At 48.7% G+C, this 23,600-nt stretch overlaps 2 protein-coding genes across 3 annotated transcripts; both read right to left on the reverse strand.

Annotated features, from left to right (window-relative positions):
• Positions 1–828: 828 nt before the first annotated feature.
• On the reverse strand, positions 829–13,955 carry UBE2Z (ubiquitin conjugating enzyme E2 Z). The gene is made up of 7 exons (XM_045835979.1): positions 13,531–13,955; positions 11,672–11,744; positions 9,766–9,953; positions 7,156–7,267; positions 4,600–4,712; positions 3,849–3,939; positions 829–1,705 (listed from the first exon to the last, which is right to left on the reverse strand). Exons 1-7 carry the CDS (start codon positions 13,845–13,847, stop codon positions 1,535–1,537), a joined length of 1,065 nt encoding a protein of 354 aa, XP_045691935.1. The 5' UTR covers positions 13,848–13,955; the 3' UTR covers positions 829–1,534.
• Positions 13,956–20,777: 6,822 nt separating this feature from the next.
• On the reverse strand, positions 20,778–23,477 carry ATP5MC1 (ATP synthase membrane subunit c locus 1). Of its 2 annotated transcripts, none has more exons than XM_045836788.1 (5): positions 23,329–23,477; positions 22,793–22,840; positions 21,874–21,951; positions 21,339–21,517; positions 20,778–20,996 (listed from the first exon to the last, which is right to left on the reverse strand). In XM_045836788.1, the coding sequence occupies exons 2-5, from the start codon at positions 22,829–22,831 to the stop codon at positions 20,882–20,884; spliced, it is 411 nt and encodes a 136-aa protein (XP_045692744.1). In that variant the 5' UTR covers positions 22,832–22,840; positions 23,329–23,477; the 3' UTR covers positions 20,778–20,881. The 2 variants fall into 2 exon arrangements, with proteins under 2 accessions (XP_045692744.1, XP_045692742.1); XM_045836786.1 differs by lacking the exon at positions 23,329–23,477 and adding an exon at positions 22,933–23,055.
• Positions 23,478–23,600: the final 123 nt, after the last annotated feature.

Below are 23,600 nucleotides of genomic sequence, written 5' to 3' on the forward strand. Positions count from 1 at the left end.
AGACCCAACATTTAGATACCGAAGGTAAACTTCCGTTCCCCAGACCCACTTCCTGTGCAGTTTGCTTCCTGCACTCCCAAGTGGGACACACTCCTTTGTGCCCAACCTCCTTCCCAACACCCCCCAGGGAAGTCCCACGATACACAAGACAGAGGCAGCCACAGCAGCTGGCAGAGCAGAAACACGTTATCCTCCCCCTCACATGCAGCTGGTTACTGACAGGGCCCTCTGTCACACAGAGGGCCAACACCCCACGGGAGGCCTTAATGAGACTCCGGAAAGCACAGGGAGAACACAGCAAACAGGGAGAGGGTGGGTCCCTCCTTGCCCACTACCACAGGGCACCTAAAGCATGTTTTTCTCAGCCAACCAGCTAAGGATCACCGCAGATAAATACGAATAAGCGACACAGCCGGGCAAACACCCATAGGAGCTGGGGACAAAGAGCAGTTGGGAGGGGCTGAGGGGAGAGAAGGAGTCTCCAAAAATCTGGCAATCTCCTGCCCCGATCTCTATTGGCTACCCTTGCTCCCCACTGGTCTCTGGGCCTTGAAGTGAGGAAGGATGACTACAGGCTGGGGTAAAACCCACAAGGACAGCCAAGCAAAATACAACGGGTCTGGCATCAGCCTGCTCCCTCACCCCACCCAGGAGAAACACCCTCACTGTGGCTGGTATTTATGACAATCTGTAAGAGACTATCCTATTTAGTGGCTCTAATCCCATACACCCAGCAGCTGCTGGAGTTGGGAAGTCTCCAATGATTTTGGGAACAAACAGCACCTCCATCTACCTACGGTGCCTGTGAGGGCTTTACTGAGAACTTGGTTCAGTCCTATCACGTTTATTTTCTGTCTTCAATCTAGAAATGGGGGAGGGGATGGGCGACAGGAGAGAAAGGTGCTCAGGTGCTAGGTAAAGCTCACTGATCAGCAGCCTAGATTCCACCACTGTTCCTTCTCTTTGGTCTGTCTAGAACAGTGACGATAAATTAGGAAAAACAAAATTATGCTGGCCCATGGGAAATAACGGGGAAGAGAGGCGAGGAGGAAAAGGGCACTGGGAAGCCCTGTTTCAAGACTGAAGAGACAGACGTACAACCACCCAGACTGCTTACATGTCAGACAGCCCCCCACCCCAAGCTCCCTTCCGGTTACCCCGTAAATCATTTGGGCACACTCCCTCTTGGAATTGCAATTTCTACCTCCCACCTATCCCTAAGGAGCTGGCCCTGCGGAGAGGTGTGTTGGTTGTTTTGTTTTTGCCAAAGGCCCTCGCCCTAGGCGCTCCTGCATAGGTACCTTGGCCCCTGATATGGGATGAACGCGGCCCCCAGATGCCCGAGAGCCAAGGAGGTCAGATGGGGAACAGACCCCCCGTCCCCACACCCTGGGATCCAAGCTTGCTTGGTTCTTGCTATCTTGCAGAATGGCGTCACGCTGGAGGGAGATACACAGTGCCTCTCCATCCCTGGGGCGGGGGAAGGAACTTTGCTGAGACTCTCGAGTGGGGGGAAGGGAGAGGGGCGCAGGATCTAAACCCTCAGGCTCCCGTGCAGGTCTGTCTCTGTCCCCGATGAGCTGCTGTCAGAGTCCATTTCGGCGTTCTCATTATGGAGCCTCTCCAGAACTTTCTGACGGATCAGTCCCAGGCGCATCAAGAGGGACTGGTAGTCAAAGTGGCCACGCTTCTCTCCAAAAGGGTCCTGTGGGGGGAAGGGGACAAGGGAGACGGAAGAGTCAAGTCTGAGCAGTCACCCTGGAGAGCGCGGCGTCGGGCCCGTGTGACACGCGTGCCCAAGTCCTGGGTCCCGGGAGCAGAGGAGGGCACCCCGCGGACAGCACACAAGGGAATCTCTGTTCAGGAACATCGGGGCACACCTACATGCCCAGGCAGGCCTGGCTCGGGCCTGCATTCAAGCGTGATGCGCTCCTCACAGGCAGGCCAGTATACAGGAGGAGGACACTAAGGACAAGACAAACGGGGAAGCGGAATCCAGGACCGGGACTGTAACGACTAAGTGCGCCCGTGTTTCCAGTTAACCTCAGAAGCCACACAAAGGGGGAGTTACCCTGCACTCCCTATACAGAAGGCCCTCAAGTAACACTGCTCTGGATCGATGTCTTCGTTGTAACGCTGATGAGATGCCTAGGAGCTTGCTCTTGTTTACATCAATTAGACTGCGGTAAACTCGGTTTTGTTGTGTGCTGCTTTCTAAGAGTGTAACAACATAAAGTGAGGGCACACTGTACTCAAAGAGGGTAATGTGCTTTTCTAAGGTCGTGGACGGGTCTAGAACTCAGGAGCTCGGACTTCTAGGTAAGCACTGGTTCTGTTCCCCAGGAATCAATCACCGTATTTCTGTCTAGGTTTCTGGGCATCATGCTAGGGCCACCCAGACTCGGTCCTGGTCCTTGTCATTTCAGATGATCTCTAAACATTACACAGAAAGGCATTAACTGTCCTTAAAGTAGAAAAATAACTGTGGTTGCGGTGGAGGACAGAATGAAAGGAATTTAAAATGCTACACAGCCAACGTGGCAGCCAAGTAGAGTGGCCAGGTCTCAGACAACCGGAGACCTCTTTCCTGGGCAGCCACGAAAAGGCGTATGATTTTTCCTTCTCACAATGCAACTGCTTCTCCCACATAAACTCCTTCCACTCGTCTGACTGTGACCAGGGACCAGTGGACGCAGGTCACAGTCACGGTGACTAGAGCAGGCGTTTTTCACTTATGAGGGTTACGATACCCAAAGGCTGGCCTCCACACTTACTCTGGAGCTACCCATTTTCCAAATCTTCCTTCTTTCATCATTGGCTCCATTTCCACCCATTCTCCTCCTCCCCAGATGCTGCGCCTCCTTTTCCTTCCCCCATCAAGAGTTATTTCCCCCTAACAGACTGAATACTGGAAATGCTGCTGGGTACCGACAACGAGAATTCCTGACAGGGCACACGCCACGGCATGCCACACCTTCAATACACCGAGCTGGCCTTGCCCTTTCAGTTCAAGTGCGGCAGGTGGGTGGAGAGTCCTTGAAGGAAGGACAGGGAAGCTAACATTTCTAGGCCGCACCTCAGGAAGCAAGACATTTACTCCTACTGCAGGAGGTGCTGGGTGGCAAGAGGGCTGGGGGGAACAGTCTAAGAAGAGATGGAGAAAACCCTAAAAGGCCCTAGTCACTTACGCAACTCTCCGTATTTCTAAGCAAGACCACTAGTAAATGATCCAAAAGACACGAGAACCGGCCCTTCAGGACTAAGGGTTCTCACTCTCTTACCAACCAGGCTGTTCATATTGGAGCCTATCTCAATTTGGTGTGGTAAGAACCTCTTCTTTAAAACAAGCCGTAACTTCCGCATCTTTGCTGGAAGCACAAGCATGTTTCCCCAGCAGACAGAGGACGGGTCACTGGTTGCCGTCCTGTAACAGGAGTGTTTTAACACCTGACACTACGCACACGAGGCCCGTCGAAGCCTTCTTTCTCTTAGCACCCCTCTGAGCTAGGGACGGGATTCCAAGAGAGGACTCTTACAATTCTCTAAGATTCTTAAAGAGAGCTGAATGTTCTTGGTTTGAAAAGACTACTGACCTAGAAGGGAAGGAGTTCCGGGCTAGAAAGGACGATTCAGATTCTACTCGTGAGTACCTACTTTATGCCAGGACCTGAGAACCAACTCCATATGGCTTTAGGCAAGTCAGTCTCCTCTCTGGGCCTCAGCTACTCAACTGAACCAGGTTCCTTTCGGCTCTCGGTTCTAGGAGAGATGTGGGTGTCACCCTCGTCGGGGGATTTTACACGGTCTCGCCGGAAGGCCCCTGGAGTCAACAGCAGGGGCTGCATTACCTGCATAGTCTGGCCTTGAAGGTGCAGGCGATCTTTGCAGGCCACCTCATAGAACTCGTAATACTCCAGGAAGGACTTCTCCATCACGCCTCTGGAAAACAAGCAGAGAAGCTTCAGCTGGGAAGCAGGCGGGAAGGGGCCACCCCTTCACCATCTAAGCTCAACGCCAAATTACACAGCGAGTGTTTCCAAGGCCGTGGCTGGTTTCCCTTATACCTTAGGGATTATAAAATGAGAGTTACTGTTAATACCAATCATTCAAATCTCAGCTTCAACCCATGCCTTGCTCAATCTCGTTAGTTTTCTATAGGTCTTCCCTAATTCTAATTCGTATTCAAAATTGTCCCCAGGAAATTTTTTTCATTAACTCTTGACTTTGTTCTTCCGGTTTTAACATCCAAGAAATAAACTCGAACAATAAGAAATGGGTTTACTTTGAAGTGCTCTACGCCTCATCTGGCTGTAGAACAGCTGTGTCTTTAATGTGTCCAGGTCCTTGAAAGCGGGGGGGCTCCCCCAGGGCATGGACTGTGTCTGTCCCCTCAGGCCCAACACTCTCCAAGACCAGAGCAGCTCTGTCGGAACCTCCTCCTGGGAACCCTCGGCCACATCAAGTATAGACCACATGCTTTTAAACCACTTGCTTCTTCTGTTTCCCTCTGGTGCTCCCAACCCCAAAGTTCTCAAAGGTTTGAACAAGCTAAGTCTTCAAAAGGAATGCAAGTACCAGCTGGGCCCTCCAGACACGTACCGTAAGGGCTCAGGACAGGGACACTTTCCTTCCATCATGTCACAGACCGCCACCCTGATGGTCTCATGCCGGATACATTCGTTATAATTTTTGCTGTCTCCTGGATGTCTCTCCTGTAATGCGACAGACACCATAGTATCCAAGTACATAATTCAGGCAAAGAGAGAAGCCATTTGGAAGACTTCAGGGTGGGTATGGGGCACGTGACCTAAGCAAATGAACCGAGAGGAAGCCCTTCCCATGCATGGGAAACCCACTGAAGAGCAACTGGGCCTTTTGTTGAGACCACTGCCTTCCCGATGCATACCAATGCCCATCCTCCGCTGGGTCACCTGAACCCAAGAAGCAGCAAACTCGATCCGTCAATTTTTCAAAGCCTGAGGCGATGAAAGGCCTCTCAGGTAAGGACCCAGTGGGCGAAACCAGCTGTGCACAGATGATGTTAGGCGGCGCAGTCTGGAGTCTGTGCTGGGCGCCTCCTGGTGAACGCCCTCACGTGTCTGCGGGGCTGCACCGTCACGACTCGACTACTGTGACGCTATCAGTAGGCTTGAAATTCTCAAAAGAAAACCCCAACTGTTGGCCTCTGAAGCTGATGGGAATGTGTGGGTGTGAACAGAAGGGATCACAGGAGGGAGTAACCCTCCTTCAACCTCTTCCTTTGCTCTGCAGTGCGCGCTTTTCCACCAGCCCTGGCCAACCGGAGCCACAGCCTCCGATAAAGCCCCTGCTAAAAACACACACAGGAAAGACACACACGCCTTCTGCCTCCTCGCTATGGTTCCCAAAACGCACAACAAAATCACAGGGCGCTTTGGGATATTTTAAATGTTTGAAGAAAACCACAGTGTTTGACACCTATCAAATACAGCGCGAACTACTAGCTTAAGATCAGTAATTCAGTTTTCACTGCGGTACATTCCTTCTGATGACATGTTATGCTTGTGAGGATGGACTTTCAGCCACCACTGTGACAAAGAGCAGGTAGCACATGAAAACAGTGGGGAACAGAGCTGAGGGTGGTGGGTTCAATGGGGTTCCAAGACTTTACAAGTCACGTGATGCCTAACAGATTTACACGTCATATCGTTATGCCATTATAGTTATCCAAAAAAAAAAAAAAAAAAAAAAGTTATTTGAAACTAACTGCTTAACAAATGGAACAGTTTGGCAACTCGTTCTGCCTGGAGAACTAAAAAACTACCAAGACCAGAGAGTGCTGTGAACCAAGAACATCTGAAAGTATTAAAAATAAAAGTTGTATCTGCTGAATTCAAAGACAAGGAAGATCTAAAAATCAGCATGCTGGTTAGCCAATGAGGTCCATTTTCACATCTACCTACTCCTGAAATATACTGTTTGTTTGGAAAGAATGGTTTAGGGGATAATTTTTATTTGTTCTTAAAGGGTATTTCGCTTTGTTCAGATTTATAGAAGACTTAGCAATATGAGTGATATCTCAAACAGTTTCAAAATGAATTAAGCTGTTTTAATCACCCAGACTGAATTACTATCTTTGGGGAGTATCACCTGGGCCCTTCTCCTGTGCTTATGATTAATCCTGAAAGGCACTTTGGCAAAATGGAAGAACTCTGGGCTCCAGGGCAAATCCTGGATCCAACCCTACTTTCGTATATCCTTGTGAAAGTTCATTAACTTCTCTAAGCCACCATTACCTTGAAAACAAGGATAACAATGTTTACCTCACAGAGCTATTATGAAAATTAACTAAGAAATTATATATAAAAACTTGGCAGTGTCTGGCACGTAACATACCCTTGGAAAATGGGAGTTTCCTCTACCTTCTCTTTGGCAGCGTTGACTACCATTCTTGCCCTAGCTAATGACTAGCGCCTCTGGCTCTGCAGGTAATGAATGGTACAGTTGACCTTGAACAAAACAGGGTTGAATTGTATGGGTCGGCTTACATCTGTTTTTTCCTCCCCCTCAGTAAATACGGTTGGCCTTTCTCATCTGCAGGTTTCATATTCGCAGATTCGACCAACAGCAGACTGAAAATATTATCTTCACACTCTCGACCACAGATCCAAAGTACTGTTTTCAATCCACAGTTGGCTGGATTGGTGGATGCAAAGGGCCCATTACAGAGTCCAAAGCTATATGTGAAAATTTGGCTGCGTGTTGTTTAAGGGTCAACTGTTACTTTATAACTCCAAAAGAATGTCTGGCTCAGCAGCGGTCACTGACATGACCTCAGGCGACACTGAGAATGGAGGTGTACAGGAGAGCCCACTGGATACAACAGCCCCCAGCGCAGGCTCAGAACTAATTTCCAAATGACTCCACTGACTTCCACATGGCAGATTAATCCAAGTCGAGTGGAAATAACTCGACAGTGTTATTGTAACTTACAAGGGGAAAAATTCATTAATGAGAAGCATGCACGCCAGCTTCTTTTTTCTCCTCTACTGACAAGTTCAATACTTGGGGCTAAGCCAGGTTCAAAAAACAACCCAGAAACCCTTCAGGAGACAGGCTTCTCACGTCTTAAATCCCAGTATCTCACACCCCAGGGCTGCGCCGCCCTGGACTTACCTGCTCGAAGCCAGGCTCGTTGTGATAGGGGTTCTCTGTCATCAGGGACTGGATGGAGATAAGCACGGAAGAGATGCTCTGGGCTGGGCTCCAGGCAGGGCCAGTCCACGTACTGCAAAACACATCAGAGTGGATGGAGAGGGATGAGGCGGAGGGATGGGAAAAGCCCGTCACAGAAAGCCCAATGCACAAGTACCCGGGGGCCTAGCAGCACAACCTTAAGCGACTCAAGGTTTCTCTTTCATTATTAACACTCTGGAATTTCCCAGCCTCTGTCTCACCCTCATTCACCAGAAATCAGTCAACTGCTTAATCCTCTTATCAAGTGAGACAAAAGAAAAGAGGGTAAGGCAGCAAGATAACTTTGAGGGGATTTTCTTTGGGCTAGGGAAGAAATAGTAGCCAGAGAAGGTTCTGTTCATCAGAATGAAAGAAATAAGGTAAGAAAACAGCTCCAAAGGGAGTCAAAATACGAACCTCTGCGGATGTCAAACAGCTTACTTATTTACTTGTGGGTGTGATGCAGTTAGTGAGGGGAGTGAAGCTGATCAGAGGCACGGGGGGAGTGAGGCCGTGTGGTCAGAGGCCAGGTGGTGGGGTGGATCAGGGGACCCAGTTCTCTATCAAGCCCCCAAGGAGTGTCAAATTCCCTGAAGACTACAGAACTCTGCCAAAGAACAGGAAGGGATTAAGGACTTCCAGATTGTGGAGGGTCTGAAAACACATGAAAAATAACTTGAATAAGAGAGAAACACCACAACTGCTCCCCTCTTTCATAAATCTGATCGAGCATTCGGAGGAAGAGGGCAGCTTGGACATTAAGGACATTTGCTTCTGTTTTTTGGTAATTGACGAGATGGCCCCTGAGCTGGAAGCAGAACACAGCCTGAGCCGGGACTGCTTCTGGCAGTTCACCGGCCAATGCCCTTTCTCCACTGGAACTGAGGACGTGATGCTCCTTGGGGCCTCTCAACCTGCTCTCTCCTCAGCTCTGCTCCCCGCAGAACTGTACACTCTTGCTAAGGCTTCACACAGCCAAGGGTTCAAGTAAACATGGTAAACTTTCATTAAATTTCTTCTGTCAGTAAGTCAGCCCAATATTTTTTTCTAGGTTGGAACGAAAAAAAATGAGGCCGATTAAGTGAATACAGTCACCTAAGAACACATGGGAATTTTCTACTCTGAGTCTTCATGGCAAATTTTCAATTTCTGGGTAGCTCCCCCTTTTCCACCCAACATACTTCTGCCACTTTTACCCTACCATTTTACTTCCCCTATTTCTATTGTTAGCTAGTGTTTACTCAACATAATTTTATGTTAGCCTAATAAAGGAGAACCTCAGTGGTTGCGTGCCGGCCTGTGAATCAAAGGGTCGCCAGTTGGAACCCTGGTCTAGGGCACAGGCCTGGGTTGCGGGCCAGGTCCCTGGCAGGGGGTGTGAGAGAAGCAACCACACATTGATGTTTCTCCTCTTTTTCTCTCCCTTCCCCTCTCTAAAAAATAAATAAGTAAAACCTAAAAAACAAACAAACAAAAAAACACAACCCACTTTCATGAATAAACTTCATGCAAAAGTGACAACTAAATTTCCTTACTGCTGTGGGTTACACAGACCACCATCCTACTGGCACAGATAATTATATACCCTAGCAAGAGGAAGAACTTCTGTAAGGACAACCTGCTTTACAGGACTTCCTCACGGCCGCCCACAATCACGGGACACATCCCTAGATCTGAAGGATTAAAAAAAAAAATTCACGTCTCCAGTTGTGTCAGCTGCCTCGTCCTCACACAGACCCAGAAACTGATGGACAAGAAAGAAAACAGTACCGCCAGTTTGGGCAACTTTCTCAACTGCAACCTGCACTTGCTCTCTGCCCCGGGGAAACTCAGACCACACTAAAAAGACCAATCCAGAATATACTAGAAGACATTTCCACGCTGAATGTTTAACCCCCTCAGGCGATGAAAAGGAACAGATGAGAACTATATGAACCAAAATCCCAATAGTACCCGGACACAAAATGCACTTAAAACTTGTGTTTCGTGTGCGATGTGATTTCCAGCCTCAGACATTTTTCATTCAGTTGTTAAGATACATAACCATTACCACCACCACTGCCTCCAAAGCCACTAATTGAGAGACTCATAAATAAGACACCCACAATCTTGAATGGCACAGATCTGTAGCCTTTCTCAACCTGTTTGGAGGAGAATTAAGCCCTGATGCCCTAAGGGAGTGGTTCTCAAACTGTAGTGTGCACCAGAGTCACCTGGAGGGCGTATAAAACAGTTGTGGGCCCTAGCCCCCAGTTTTTCATACAGTGCGTCTAAGGCGGGGCCCCAGAGTCCGCATGGCTACAAGTTTCCAGGTGCTGCTGCTGCTCTGGGAGAACCACTTCACCAAGGCAGCCACTGTATGAGTGAATTAACGTCTGTCTTTCACATCTGGAATCGTACTAGTCATGTACCACCCTGGGGAGAATGGATGAAATAGTCGCTCCCATTATTTTCTCTGTTCCGTAGTTCAGACGAGAAACCCTGGTTGATAAAGGGCTAGAGTAATTATTTGCTAACAACCAACTTGGCCCCTTAGAAATCTCCTCTTACCCTAGGATACTCAAGCAGACTTTCCCATTGCGGTAGAAGTTGGGGTTAAACCTCACTGTGTTATTGCCCGTTGTCATCAGTTTGACCCGAGGTGGGTGGATGGGATAGTCGGGCGGACACCGAAACACGAACAGGAAGAAACCCCCTTCATAAGGAGTATCAAATGGGCCTGTGATCAATGCATGAATCTGCAAAATAAAACCCCATCTCAAAATTGTGAGGTGATGTCCCATCCCAACCCCTCCTGGCTTCCACTTGCTACCCACGTCAGAAGCAGGACCTTCACCTGGTATCCACATTCCAGACCCTCTCCATGCAGAATGAACAGACTGTCCTCCCTCATATTAGTATTTCCAGAATTTTAAATCCCGCTATAGTGGAGTGGCATCTTACTCAGGGGATCCATTCTAAAGTTAGAGCCCAAGGTGAGAACTCAATCTAGTCAAAAATTACCCTCGAGTATCCTCGAAACTCCTTTAAAGCATGGATTTGTTCAGACTCTCTGATCAGTGTTATATGTAACAAATGGATAGAACACCAATGTGCAAAACATGCACCTGTAAAGTACTATCCTAGCATTTTTAATTTTAAGAAATAGGCATTTTTTCTGAGTGCATACTTTTGGCTTTGCCTAGGTTTAACCTGTGTATGATGCAACTCCACCCTCCATTTATGTGGCAAAAAAGGGGAGGCGAGATGGACGGACAAGTGGAAAGGGGCTGGAAGCCGTGGCGCCGGTGCCAGTGCAGAGCGGAGGGCTGTGATGGAGGCTTAGGGGGTCTGCTTCCTCTGCAGGGGATCAAACCTACACCGCCCATCCTGCTGTGTCAAAGATGCCAAGAAAAATGGGGAAAATTTGTGGTCCACTCAAAGCTGTTAGACCCACCCCCCTCAACTTGCCCCAACACTGTAGGTTAATAAAAAAATAAAAAGAAAAGAAAAATGCAGCGGCACTTAAAACAGAACACTAAATTCTCTTCCTCCAGCCATAATTATGGAACAAGATCCCCCTAACCTAAACTCAGTTATACTTCTACAAAGGCCCAAGGCATGTTACGTCTGCTCAGATTTGAACAGCAAGAGGAAAAGAGACCTGCAATCCAATGCCTCAGCGTCCAGTCCCTCCCTTCCCCTGGTGACACCCTACGTTTTCTTTTAGCTCAGTCATTGGAAGAACAAGCTCAACTGGCATCGACATGGCATCGATTCTGGGGACCCAGGGACTAGCATTTTAACACTGACACCTGACTGTGGACAAGATGTCCGAGGAAAAACATTTCCAACCACGTAAAAAGAAAAAAATTAATTGAAAGAGAAAACTGTTCCTAACAAAACAGATACCAACAATACAAAATCTGAATTTCTACTGTTAAGAAAATTGAAACTCTAAGTTTTCATCTAGACACTAGACTTAGGCAGTCTGATTTCTTCCCAACATCAGGTTAGGAGCCTAAACGATGCCCTTTCACTACCAACACTGTCACTCAAACTCGCCCCGTCCCCAGCCTTCTCTGCCCCTGGTTCACAGCTGCTGCACACGTACAGGTGTAGAGTGGCGGGATGGGGGCAGAGCTGGGCAGTACAATGGGTAGGGTGACCACATAATTTATCATCCAAACTGGAGCACTTGTGAAAGTGAAAGAGTGCCCTATTAATAGTTAAGCTGGAATAATAGGTGTAAACTGGGATTTTCCAAGGCAATCGGGACCTATTGGCACCCTAGTGAGCCACCTGTTCAAAGCTTGCTCCACTTCACTGTGAGACCTTGGGCCAGGCCCTTACCCTCCTGGGGGCTTGATTCCTTCCCTATGTAATCAGAGATACGAGCTGGATCATCTCTTTTAGGCTCTTCCAACTTTATGGGCCCAACTTCCCAACAAACCCCGACCCCCAGCAAGTTACATACCTTAGTCATGTCAACAGTATCAGGTACAACGAACATTCCCGGAGGAGGCTCCTTATAAATGGACATGATATCCCTGTATAACACCAAGAGGAGGTGGGGGAGGGAGTGAGGGAGAGGACAGAAAAAGGGAATCCCTTGAACAGGACAGCTGGTGTCACCTCAGTGAGGCCAGGGTTCAGGAAAGCGGTGCTTGGTACCACACACAGATGTCTGCACTGTCTTGCCGCACTAGCTGAGTACTAGTCAGGCAGGCAGAGAGCAAATTATTATCAAAGGGGCATTGTTTCCTCAGGGGGAGGGTAAGAAGGGGGGGGGGGTAAATAATCAGAGTTCCCAAAGGCATCAGATGTCACCCCGGAAAAGACTCATCCATTTACTCTCATTTCCTCCCACATGGCAATTCATTCACTCCCCACCCGCGAGATTCCCAGGTACTACAGCTAAATGCTCCGGGAAGATTTTTTAGTAACTGGGAAGGCACCATCAACCCCACTAAAAAACTCATTCCACAAACCACTGTGGACCTTTGTGAGCAAGGGGATTATATGAAGCAAGTGAGCTGGCAGGGAGCAATGATCTTCTTGCCCAAGAGACTCACAGGGCAGGAATCTCACAGCTGGAAGGGGACATGCAGTGGCTGCTATAGAAGTGAGAGGATTTCTAGGTCCTATCTCCCCAGCCAGACTGTATCAGCTGTGAGCGAGGGTCTAAAGGAGGGCATTCTAGGTGGGAATAGGCTAGGGACTTTCACAGGGGCACAGAAAAGGGCGAATAGCTGGCACAGAGGAAGTAAGTATAGGCAGAACTCAAAGGTATGTAAGGAATGTAAAACTGCCCTGTGTCCCGCACTGGGCCAGGTATACTTTACGCACAACGTGCTCTTTAATTTTCACGGAAACCTTGAAACATAGGGGATGAGAACATTCAGATGAGGACTATGAAGGGAGCATGGTCAACAGGATGCAGGTCCTACGTGACAAGCACTATACTGTGCCAAAAATTTTTACAAAAATGTTGTCTGTTAAATGATAATGATCTAAGATCAGTCGCCCAAGAGGCAAGAACAAAAAGGACTTAGGACCTTGTTCCTATGCTTGAATTGGGTATTATTTACTTTAGGAAAGTAAACCTAATGGTCCAGAGCAAAACATATAGGAAGGATGTATCTTGAGTGGAATATTACAAGCCAGAGTAAGACTGGGGGGAGGAAGCCTGAGTTCCAGGAACAGGTGTGAGAGTGGACAGCTTTGGGGTTATGGAAAAGTGGTTCAAGGAAAGATTGTGGGTATGACGGAAGTGAACTAGACTTGGGAAGGGACTACAGGGAGGGGATTTGAGGAAACGGGGAATAAAAAGAAAGGCTGGTTTCGAGTCTGAGGCCGGGAAAGCAAGCTGGGTCTGCGTTACAAACGAGGGCCAGGGAAAGACGACAGAAAGGGACCCCGATGGACTGGGACTCCACGCAGCACCTAGAAAGGCTAGGGTGGGAACGGGGGAGAGGGGTGTAGCGGTGGGCGAGAGGGAGTGTTACTGAAGCACCAAAGGGTCGGGTTTCGGGCGGGAGGTATGGGGGAGGGTGTCCGGAGTGGAGACAGGGGCCCCTGGGAGGCTGCCGAGGGGCGGGGTCGGACCTGGGCCACTCGAGGAGGGGTTTGGTGCGTGTGGGACTAGGGATGGGGGATGTGGGGGATCGGGTCCCGACTCTCCTGGTTGACCAGAAGTGGGCCTTACAGCTGGACGGCCGCGAGGGAAGCGCGAAGGCGGCAGGGGAGGGTGAAGGCTGGAGTGGTAAGGGTTGGGGGGGCACAGAAGGTCGAGCCCCAGAGCTTGGGGCTGGGGAAGGAAAAATCCCAGCTCACCGCTTGATCCGGAGTAGGCACTGCGGCGCGGTTCGCTCGCCGTCCCAGTCGGAGCTGAGTGTGGGGTCCCAGTGGCTAAGCAGCGCGGCCCCGTGGGCAGCGGCCGAGGGCGGGAGCCCGGGCAGCGGAGCCAGGCCGCTCCCTGGTCCCCCAGCCCCACCCGCTGCTGCCGCCGCCGCCCACACATCCGGCAGGAAAGGAGGCCCGAACCCTCCGCTGCTGCCGCTAACGCCAACAACACCGGCGACTCCGCTCGCACCGGGGCCTGCCGCCCCGGCGCCCGCCGTCGCCGCCTCTTCAGTCGGACTCTCCGCCATCACTGCTTCGCTTCCGGGACTGCTAGGCAGCACGTCCGCCGACCAGAGCGGCCGCTACTCGCACTGTCTTCCTCACCACCGAGAGCCGGGCCAGAGTGTCCCCACCCTCCGTGGCCGCAGCCTGGCGGCGCTGGCTCCGCCCACCCCCGCCCCGACCAGCGAGAGGGGTTCTGCAAGAGCGTCCACCCACGGTCCTCCAGGGCGGGCGGGTGAAGAACTAGCCGGAGGGCCGCGGGTTCTGGTTCTTGCGATGGTTGGCACCGCGGTTTGCGGGAAAATAATTTTAGGCGCGTCCCGGGGCGCCTCGGTACAGTGGACAGCCCAATTCCAATGGATATTTTGTTTTCAAATGTTGAAAGAGGAGGACGGGAGGGCGCTATTCCCTCTTAAAGAGAGCGACCCTCAGATGTGCCCATGGGGTAGGATTGGGGATCCATCCTCCTTGTAGGGAGGCACTGGGTAGACTGGGGTAACTCGCTTAAGTCCCTCGCTGCTCGAAAGGCTCTGTGATTTATCCTTACTCCCTGCACAGTCCACCACTGAGGGCAGGCTGCCTGCCATTGCCCCAACCCGCAACAGGACCAAGAGGAAGAAAAGAAGGAGCCAAGACCTGCGAGTGAAAAACGATCTCATTTTAGTGTTTATTCGATATGTATTTATGAAGAGCCTACTAAATTCTAGGCGTTGCCATAGGGATAATGAAACAGACCTCGAGAGCGTGAAGGGGAAAAAAAATCAGGCCTCGACTCCAAGCTCAATATTTTTACTTCCTACGAGTCCTTGAATACACAGGAATCGAGCAAAGGGGCTGTGAGTTTAAATCCTGGAAGGATTCCTCAGGATTTCCCTGATAAGAAAGGTGTAAAATAATATTACGGACTAAGAAAAATAAAAGTCTTCTTAAAAAAAAAAGTTTTTCCTTTTCTCCCTAGTAAGAATACAAGCTCGTACTCTTAACCAGAAAACTTGGGGCCAGATGTGTTTCAGAATTTAGAGTAACCTGGGGTAGTATCAAGTAACGAAACGTTGATACTACGTCCATTCCAAAGGGCATGAATATTCATAATAATTTGCGTGCCTATGAATATTCATACAAAGACCTACGAATAGCCTCCCTTTGAATTATATTTTGCCGCCAATTTTTTTTTAAGCCCAGTTTTCACAGCTTTTGTGAGTTTTCCGGTAAGGAAATTGTACATTTGAATGAAAACGGCCAACATTTACTGATAGCTAATTTTTTTTTATTTTTAGCGAACATTTATGGAGTGCTTAATATGCACCAAGCTCCTTGTATACTTTGTCTTATTTATTCCTTTCAAGGACCCTATGAAGTAAGTACTATTTTTAGTCTGTTCTGACAGATGGAAAACAAGTCTTACAGAGGTTCAGCCGCTTACACCGTCACACTGAGAACAAGCTGCAGAATTAGGGCTGTATGCCAGATCTGACTCCAGACAAAAAGTTCTAACCACTGTGTGACACTGTCACAGCTACGAACTCTCCCACACTTACTGCATTTTACCTTGTACCAAAAGTCCTTTGGTAACTGTTGCTCACACTCCCTATCCACCTACACACATACACACGCACAGCACTCTCGGCGCTCCAGACCATGTATTTGTGAATCCAGCAAAGGGCACAGCTTAAGTACTTAACATGAAACAAAACCAATCAATACAGATATCATTGTTTTGTTGGTATAGTGTTTTTCCATTCTATAAAAAGATGTCAGAATCTCTCTGAAAGTGTACACAAGAAATGTAACAGTGGCTGCCTCTGGATAGTTTTCTTGCTGACAAGGTGGGCCAAAGGGGTGTGTGTGTGTGTGGTGCCTTTTAAATGTTGTACTGTACATCTATTGCCTATTCAAACTATGTTTTATTCACTTAAAAAGGATTCCAGAATTTTGCTTAGGTATTTATTTAGTAAGATGGTCAAAAGTTAATTCACTGGGTAACAACACACAAGGAGAACCACTAGTCCATAAATTCCTCCATGGCAACAGACTGCAGAGGCCCAAAGATGGCGCACGGGATAAGTGGACTCCTTAGTTTGTCCCCTCCTTTTTACTGGACCATTGTTTTCGAGTACAAGGGCAAAAAAAACAGAACATTTACCTTATACCCAGAAGAAAGGTTCAAACTTTTGATTTGTATCATTCAGCAAATATCCAATTTTAGCCAATTTCTGCATCTGTAGAATGATGATATTTCCTACTTTTCAGGGTATTTTTGAGGATTAAGTGTGACATTTCTGGAAGAGTTTTCTAAATGGCAAGTACTGTCCAGATAATTGGTACCTCACTCGCTCACGTACCTTCTTTCCTCCAGGCCTTTGCTCCTGTTTTCTCTACCTGAATTAGTCTCTCCCTCTACCAGGGGAAAACCTAGCTGTTTGAACTTGCCAGGCCTCTTCTCATCAGTAATATTGGTAAAATAATAGCAACTATAAAAAAGCGATAATATGATAATGAACGTGTACAGTGCCTGGCCAAAGTAGATGTTTGGTAATTAACTCATTATTTTTACTCATCTTCAAGACTGGCTGGAATATCACTTTCTCGGCCAAGCCTAACACCTCCAGGCATATTATTAATATTATTAGTCATTTTTAATTACCCCATACTCTGGAGTAATTCATACTTTTATTATAGGACACACTGCTTTTATTTTAGCGGTTTGGTTACTCATCTGTCTAGCTACTGCAAAGGACATCCTCTAGGGCAGAATGCGTGGATGGAACACCTGTCTGGTATCTCTAGGACCAAACATTCGGGGCGCACTGCAGAAACGGTGAATAGACTGGAAATGAGGACATGGTAGCTAGTTGTCCTTCCCCTGGCCATGGATCTTCAGGACCTGACCTCTTCCTCCACAGATATGCCTATTTTCTTTCCAAAGGGCTGAGCTGACCTTGGCATTAATAATCTGGGTCTCAGGGGCTGCAGAAGGCAGCTGACTAAAGGGAACTAACTCCAGGCGGCCTCTAAGCTGGGGAACAGAAGGACCAGGGAGAGGCTGGAAGAACTTTTAAATTGGCATTGCTTACTTTACCCAGTGCTCACTGACTTTTTTTCAAGGAGACACCTGGCTGCTTTTCAGAGCTTGGCCGGAGGGCAAGAGTGTGCCTTCCGGAGCCATCTCGTGTCCTCTGGTGATGAATGACATCACTGAGGGCTTCCTTACCTGAACCTGGACCCAAGCCTCTCGCCTCCCAGCACCGGACCGCCCTGCATTGAGCTTTCTCTTTATGCAGTGAAGTTTGTAGTGCTTTGCTCATGGCAACTAGGCAAGTGCCCTCCCCCAAGGACAGAGGCCAGCCAGTGTTCTGGAGGCCAGGTCACAGCTGCTTCAACCTTCCCTAAAGCGATAGATTGATCGTTCTTCTCCTCTTGCCCCCAAACCCTGTGCCACACTGCCCTCTTCCCCTCCAGGGAGCGTCCAGCCTCCTGTCTTGGGCTCAGTGCCAGGGATAAATGAGGAGTTCCCATCTAGGTCATAAATTCTAGACTAAAAGGAAAAATTAGCACTTGGATGGGGTGTTTTGAGGATTCAGATTATAAATAATAACTACATTTAAAAATTTAATACCTGTTATCGCATTACGTATCTCAAATACATCTTAGTGTATATCTCAGTAATACTGTACATGTATATATTACATGCATCAATGCATCCTTTGCATAAATTTACCTATATTATCTCATTTTGTCGTCACAACCACCATGAGTTGTTCTCACTTCTGTTTTAGAGATAAGAAACGGGGGCTCAGGGGAGGTCATTCGCTTCCTAGTTAGGAAGTGGTGGGGCTGGGGTCTGCATGCTCCTTGGACTCCCAAATCCACAGGCTTTGCTACCACACCCAACTCTAAGGCAGTGATTACTGTTTGTTTTGGTCATTGCCTCTCAGAGAATATAATGAAAACAATGGATCTTCTCCTCCCAAAACACACATCTGTATCCTCTCACAAATAATTTGTACTAAGCAAAATGACTCCACCTATGGACCGTGGACCCTGGATAGAATCCTCGGTAGTAATGGACTGACTGGCCTGGCTGAGGGAAGGGGTGTGTTCTCCACTGACCCTGTAGGGCTCCATGGGCTACCAACCACATTCCCAAGCCTGCTGGTCTGGATTTCCAAGCAATTCCAAGGCTGTGTGGAGCCCACCTGAAAGGAAATTCTTACTAGCCTCTGGGTAAAACCTAGGTTCCTAGAGCTTCACAGGACAGAAAAGGCAACCACCTTTTCTGGGGGCTGCTCTTTGATTACTGCCAGAGGCTGGTGACCTGGTAAGGGTATCAGCCTATCTCAGAGGCTACTGCATGCCGTTTGTGCAAATGTTAACAGTTAGTCCACCGCTCCCTTGGTGATACCTCAGCTGCCAGTTCAACCTCAGTTCCCACTTCTTTTCTTTGGCTCTGAGATTCCTGGGCTCAGCCTCAGGTTCTGTTGCTGGCTTACTGCAATTACCTTGAGTTACTGAAGGGAAAGAGGCTAAGAGCACAGGCATCCGATTGTGGTGAACCATTAGTTCTCAGCTGGGGGGGATTTTTGCCCTACAGCCAGGAGACACTTGCATCTATTTGGCAATTGGTAGTTACTACTCGGGAAGGGGAGGATGTTACTGGCACCTAGTGGCTAAGTGGCCATGGATGATGCTAGACATCAAATGATGCACAGGACAGCCCCACAACAATGAATCACCTGGCCCCAAATGTGTCAAAGTTGAGAAATCTTGTGCTAAAAGACCATGACCATGATTGCTGAATGAATGTTGGATGGACTTGGGTTAGAATCATTGGTTTGCTGTATGATATTGAGTTCGTCACTAAACTTGCACAAACCTTAGATGAGCCAGCAGTAGCAAGAACACAGGTTCTGGAGTTTGAATGCCAGCTTTACTAACAGCTGTGTGACCTTCACGGCTCTCTGAGCCTCCCCGTTTCCTTACCCATTAAATGACTTCATAGGGAAGTTGGAAGTTATTCATGGAAAGTACTTAGCAATGCGCCTGACATACAAATACTCAATGTTAGATGACAGTATCGCAACTACTCGTCTCCTTTTCCTCTTCCACAGCACATAGCTCTGTACCCACATATTCCATAACATGTGGCACTGTTCACTGTCGTTTCCACTCTGCTGATGCTCTAGCTCCTTCAGGGTGAGGACCTTAGATTTCTTTGCTTTCCCCAAGACATATAGGAGGATGCTTAGTGCCTAAATACCTGCATGACTCTTTTCACTGCATATAAGTTAGCCCTGTTTGGGGTGGCTCAGCTGGTTGGGCATTGTCCTAAAAAGTGAAAAGTTGCTGGCTTGATGCCTGGTCAGGGCACATGCCTGGGTTACAGGCCATCTCTGGTCTGTCATGTGTGAGAGGCAACTGATAGCTGTTTCTCCCTTTCTTTCTCCTTCCTTTCTTCCCCTCTAAGAGTAAATAAATCAATCTCTGGAAAAAAATTAAAAATAAATTGTACTCTGGCTGCTGTGGCTCAGTGGATTGAGTGCCAGCCTGTGAACCAAAGGGTTGCCAGTTCAATTCTCACTCAGGGCTTGGGTTGTGGGACAAGGTCCCCAGTGGGAGGCGCACAAGCATGAGACAACCACACACTGATGTTTCTCTCCCTTTCTTCCTCCCTTCCCCTCTGTCTGAATATACATCATCTTAGAAAAAATAAATTCCATATAAATTAAATCCATTCTCATCGACTCACATTTTTGTTGTTCTTAGCACTAATTAGGAATATTCTGGGTTTCACTATTTCACAGAAACATCTGCAACAGCTGGAGGTGAAAGGTTTTCACAAGATGGGTTCCACTTACAAGTTACTACTCCTTTTGAAACCAGCTAATCTGAGACAGACCATGTCTTCCAGCAACCTGACTCCATTCTGCTCGTTTTGCTCCTGCTCCGACTCAGAGAAGCAGCAGCTGCGGATGTATCAGCTCCGCTTTCTCTTACCTGGGTAATCGGTCCCACTCCAGCCAAGCGGGAGAGCCTGCTGAACATCGACTTTTTTGAGACCACAAGATGCTTGGCAAAGCTCTCTAAGCAATTTGTTAGTTTGTCCCCCCCTCCCTTCTGCCTAAACACCTTTTTCCCCCCCTAGCAAAGCTAAGAGTGAATTCTCCAAGAACAGAGACTCTGCCACATCTGCCTTATTCAAGAACACCTAGGGCGCTGGCCAGTGTGGCTCTGCTGGTTGGAGCATTGTGCTAAACACTAGAAGGTTGGGGTTTGATTCCTGGCCAGGGCATGCACAGGAGGCAACCAATCAATGTTTCTCTCTCTCTCTAAAATCAATAAACATATTTTACAAAATACAAAAAGATCACCTAGGCACTCAAAAAGGTGAAATGATAATGAAATATACAAGTGAGGCTAAATGTAGGTGGATAGAGCCTCTATCTCTGAGGGCTATACAACTTCTCTGGCACTAAGTTTCCCTATTGGCGCCGCTTCCATTGTGCGGCCAAGACTAAAATAGATGGGGCCGCACAGTTAGAGGTTTAGGCTGGCCTGATGGGGAATCCCCAATTCCGCCACTTACCAGGTCTGTGATGGCTGCCAGGTTATTTTGCTTCATTTCCTAAGCCTCATTTCCCCATTTGCAAAACAGTTCTAGTCACTGTACTTCTAATTCATAAGGCTGTTGAGCTAAAAACATAAAGCCCTTGGTACTGAGCCCCTCAGAAATGTCACACATTACTATACCAAATTGGCAGGGAAAAAGCACCAATGATCAGACAAGTTCATGCTCCCTCTGGGAGAGAAAGACCTGTCCGGGTTCTTCCAGGCCTGGCAGTGACCTTTCTCAGCCTCGAGGAGTTCCTAATCACCAAAAACCCAACCCCACTTCCCTTGTCCCACCTTTCCATCAAGACCCTCTCCAAGGTCAAAGGACAGAGGCGCAGGCATATGGGTTTAGAGAAATGTTGTTGTTTAATGGTAAAGCTTAGCATGTCCCAGCACCGGGCATGGCCTGGAGTCGGAGCAGCAGGGATGGGTAGGTGACTCCCATGGAGGCTCACATGGCGAAGAGGATGAGGAAGGCGACCATCAAACAGAAGAGCCCCATGGCCTCAGACAGGGCGAAGCCCAGAATGGCATAGGAGAAGAGCTGCTGCTTGAGAGACGGGTTCCTGCCGGGGACAGAGATCGATGGAGAGGAAGGGGTGAGGACACGGGCTGGGGGTGGAGGGCTCAGGTAGGTTGGGTGAATGGGGAGTGCTAACACTGGGAGGGCCTAGCCTGCATGTGCCCTGGGGATTTGGCCAGACAAGCAAAGTACCAACATGGTAAGTTTAAGTGAGCCAGGTTGGAAGCATGTTTAAATTCTCACTCAGAGAATTCTGCTCTCCTCCGGAGAAAACAGGAGACAGGTGCAATAAACCTGAAGCCACAGGGATGTTCTCTTGCCAAGGCTTCCCCCAAACAGGGTGGAATTCACGGTGAGAGAGACTCTAGATCACCCCCAAACTCACCTGGCATAGCCAATGATCAAACTGCCGAACACTGTTCCAATTCCAGCCCCTGAACCAGCCACACCCACTGTGGCAGCCCCAGCACCAATAAACTTGGCTGCTGTGTCAATGTCCCGGGAGACAACACTGGTCTGGAACTCCCGTCTGGCCACCAGGAGCGGGGAGCTGCTGTAGGAAGGCTAGAAGGACAGACAGATGGGGAAGTAAGGAAAGAGAGGAAGAGACAAAGGAGAGAGTGAGGCACAAGGACGGTGTCTGACTCTACCCTCTTTACCCCACCCACCTGAGCTCTGAAACTGCTGGCAAACTGCCTGGCAAGTACAGAATGCTCAACTGCAGAGCATGCTGGGTATTACTCTTCGGGTAACCTCACTTTTGCAAGTTTCTCCCCTGCAGTGCTCACCTTGGGGGTACTTGGAACTATTAAAGCACCACGGATTCGCTAACTCTCCTTCCGCTTTGGCCTCAAGGCAACACAACTCACTTGACAGATCTCTGTCTGGAGAAGTTCACAAGTGAGCCCACACTACTTTACCTGTTCAGATGGGATCTCTGGCCTACTCAGGAAGGAGGCAGACAGAGGCCTGATTAGACCCCTGGTACAACAGCGGATCTGTAAAATCAGAAAGACACAGCCCCCAAATCAGACAAGGAAGAAAAAAAAACAACCAAACACCTAAATGCCGAGCTTCTGTCAAGAAGGACTGCAAATGTTAGGAACAGAAAAAGTCCAATGTACTTCAAGATCAATTAACGTGTTCCTGTTTCTACCAACTATGCCTGCACCAAACGCAGCTGCCCTGAGACCCTGGTGTTGTCAGCAGTGGCAACCTTCCCATTTAAAAGTGGGTACCAAAGTTCACTTCTACGGGCACAGCCCTGATCAGTATCCCAGAATGCAGCAAAAGCCCACACTAATATCAAACCACGTTCAGGAAGGTTTTGTACCCAGATTACCAAAGGAATCAGAAGGGGGAAATCTCATTTTGCTAAAATGGTACTCATTGTTATATATCCTGAATGGAGTGGACCAGTAAGCTGGGAGAGGCTCCTGAAACAGACATCTAAGCAGAGTCCTTAGTAACATGGCTTTCTTGATATATTTGCATGGGTTCCACTCTCATTCCCAGAATCTGTAGAGCCGGGGCATCAGTACTTTTCAAGGATCTCCAGTTGATTCTAATGTGCAGCCACGAGAGAAAATCACTGTTCTTAGTGGGCTGTCTTACTAAGCCACACAGAGGGTAAACGTCAGATCCGGACTCTCTGACCGCATTTCCAAGCCAAAATTCTTTGGTTTACACATCCAAATAAACAGGGGTTAACTGCATCACATCTTACAATCTCCACAAAGAGCCAACACCACCAGGATGCCAAGATTCTCTCAGTTCATTCATTAAACAATGATGGCTCCCACTCCTGGCACTACAGAGCACCCCGGAGCCGCAGCTTACCAGAGCCGGAGAAATGAGTAGAGCCCCGGTGGTCTGCATTTTTTCAGTCTGCAGAGGAAAACAAAAAATTCCATTGACAGTCTGCTTATTTCCTTATAGTGGCGACCTTCGTTCGTCCCCTTCACCCTCGCCCGTCCTCCCTGGACCACGCTCTTCCTAGCACCGTGCCCAGCATTAGAGGTCAGAGGGACAACGCGAACTCCCGGGTCCACCACTTTCAGTGAGACGGATCTGCAAAGGAAGGTCATGGAGATCGGAAGTAGAGGAAGGAAGCCTGAGTCCCAGGAGGGAAATGTAGCGAAAGAGGATGGTCTCCCAGGAAGACTGGAGGCCAGCACCGGGCAGGTACTGTGCAGGGTCCCGTTCGTTCATTTTACACAGCCTCAGTTGTACAGTAAGTCGTTCACTACCGTTGGTAATTAACTAATAGTTAAGACTATAGATGCCCGTCATCTCTCGCGGCCTTAGGGGTAAATGCCCCTCCACACAGCCCAACCCACACCCCTGCGAACCGCGGGTTTCCGGCCCCAAGTCACCTGCACTCCCACTGCCCTGCTGCCCTTGCTCAGACCACGGCGCTCGCCCCGCTCAAGGTGACTGACTCACGTCCCAGCTTTAGCTCTAGGTTTCAGAGCTCAGCTCCCCCACCCACGTGTCTCGGGGTCCCCCCACTCTCATTGGCCGCAATCCCTCTGCGTCCCCATTGGTTGACGTCCTCAATTCCTCCTTTCTTATTGGTTTTCCACAGCTCCTTCCTCTCTTTTCACAGGAGCTTCGTGGCATTTCCCGCCTCCCTGCGGGTAAAGGC

This window comes from Phyllostomus hastatus, unplaced genomic scaffold, assembly GCF_019186645.2.
Source record: "Phyllostomus hastatus isolate PE091 unplaced genomic scaffold, TTU_PhHast_1.1 phas_contig_210, whole genome shotgun sequence".
Taxonomy (NCBI): Eukaryota; Metazoa; Chordata; class Mammalia; order Chiroptera; family Phyllostomidae; genus Phyllostomus; species Phyllostomus hastatus.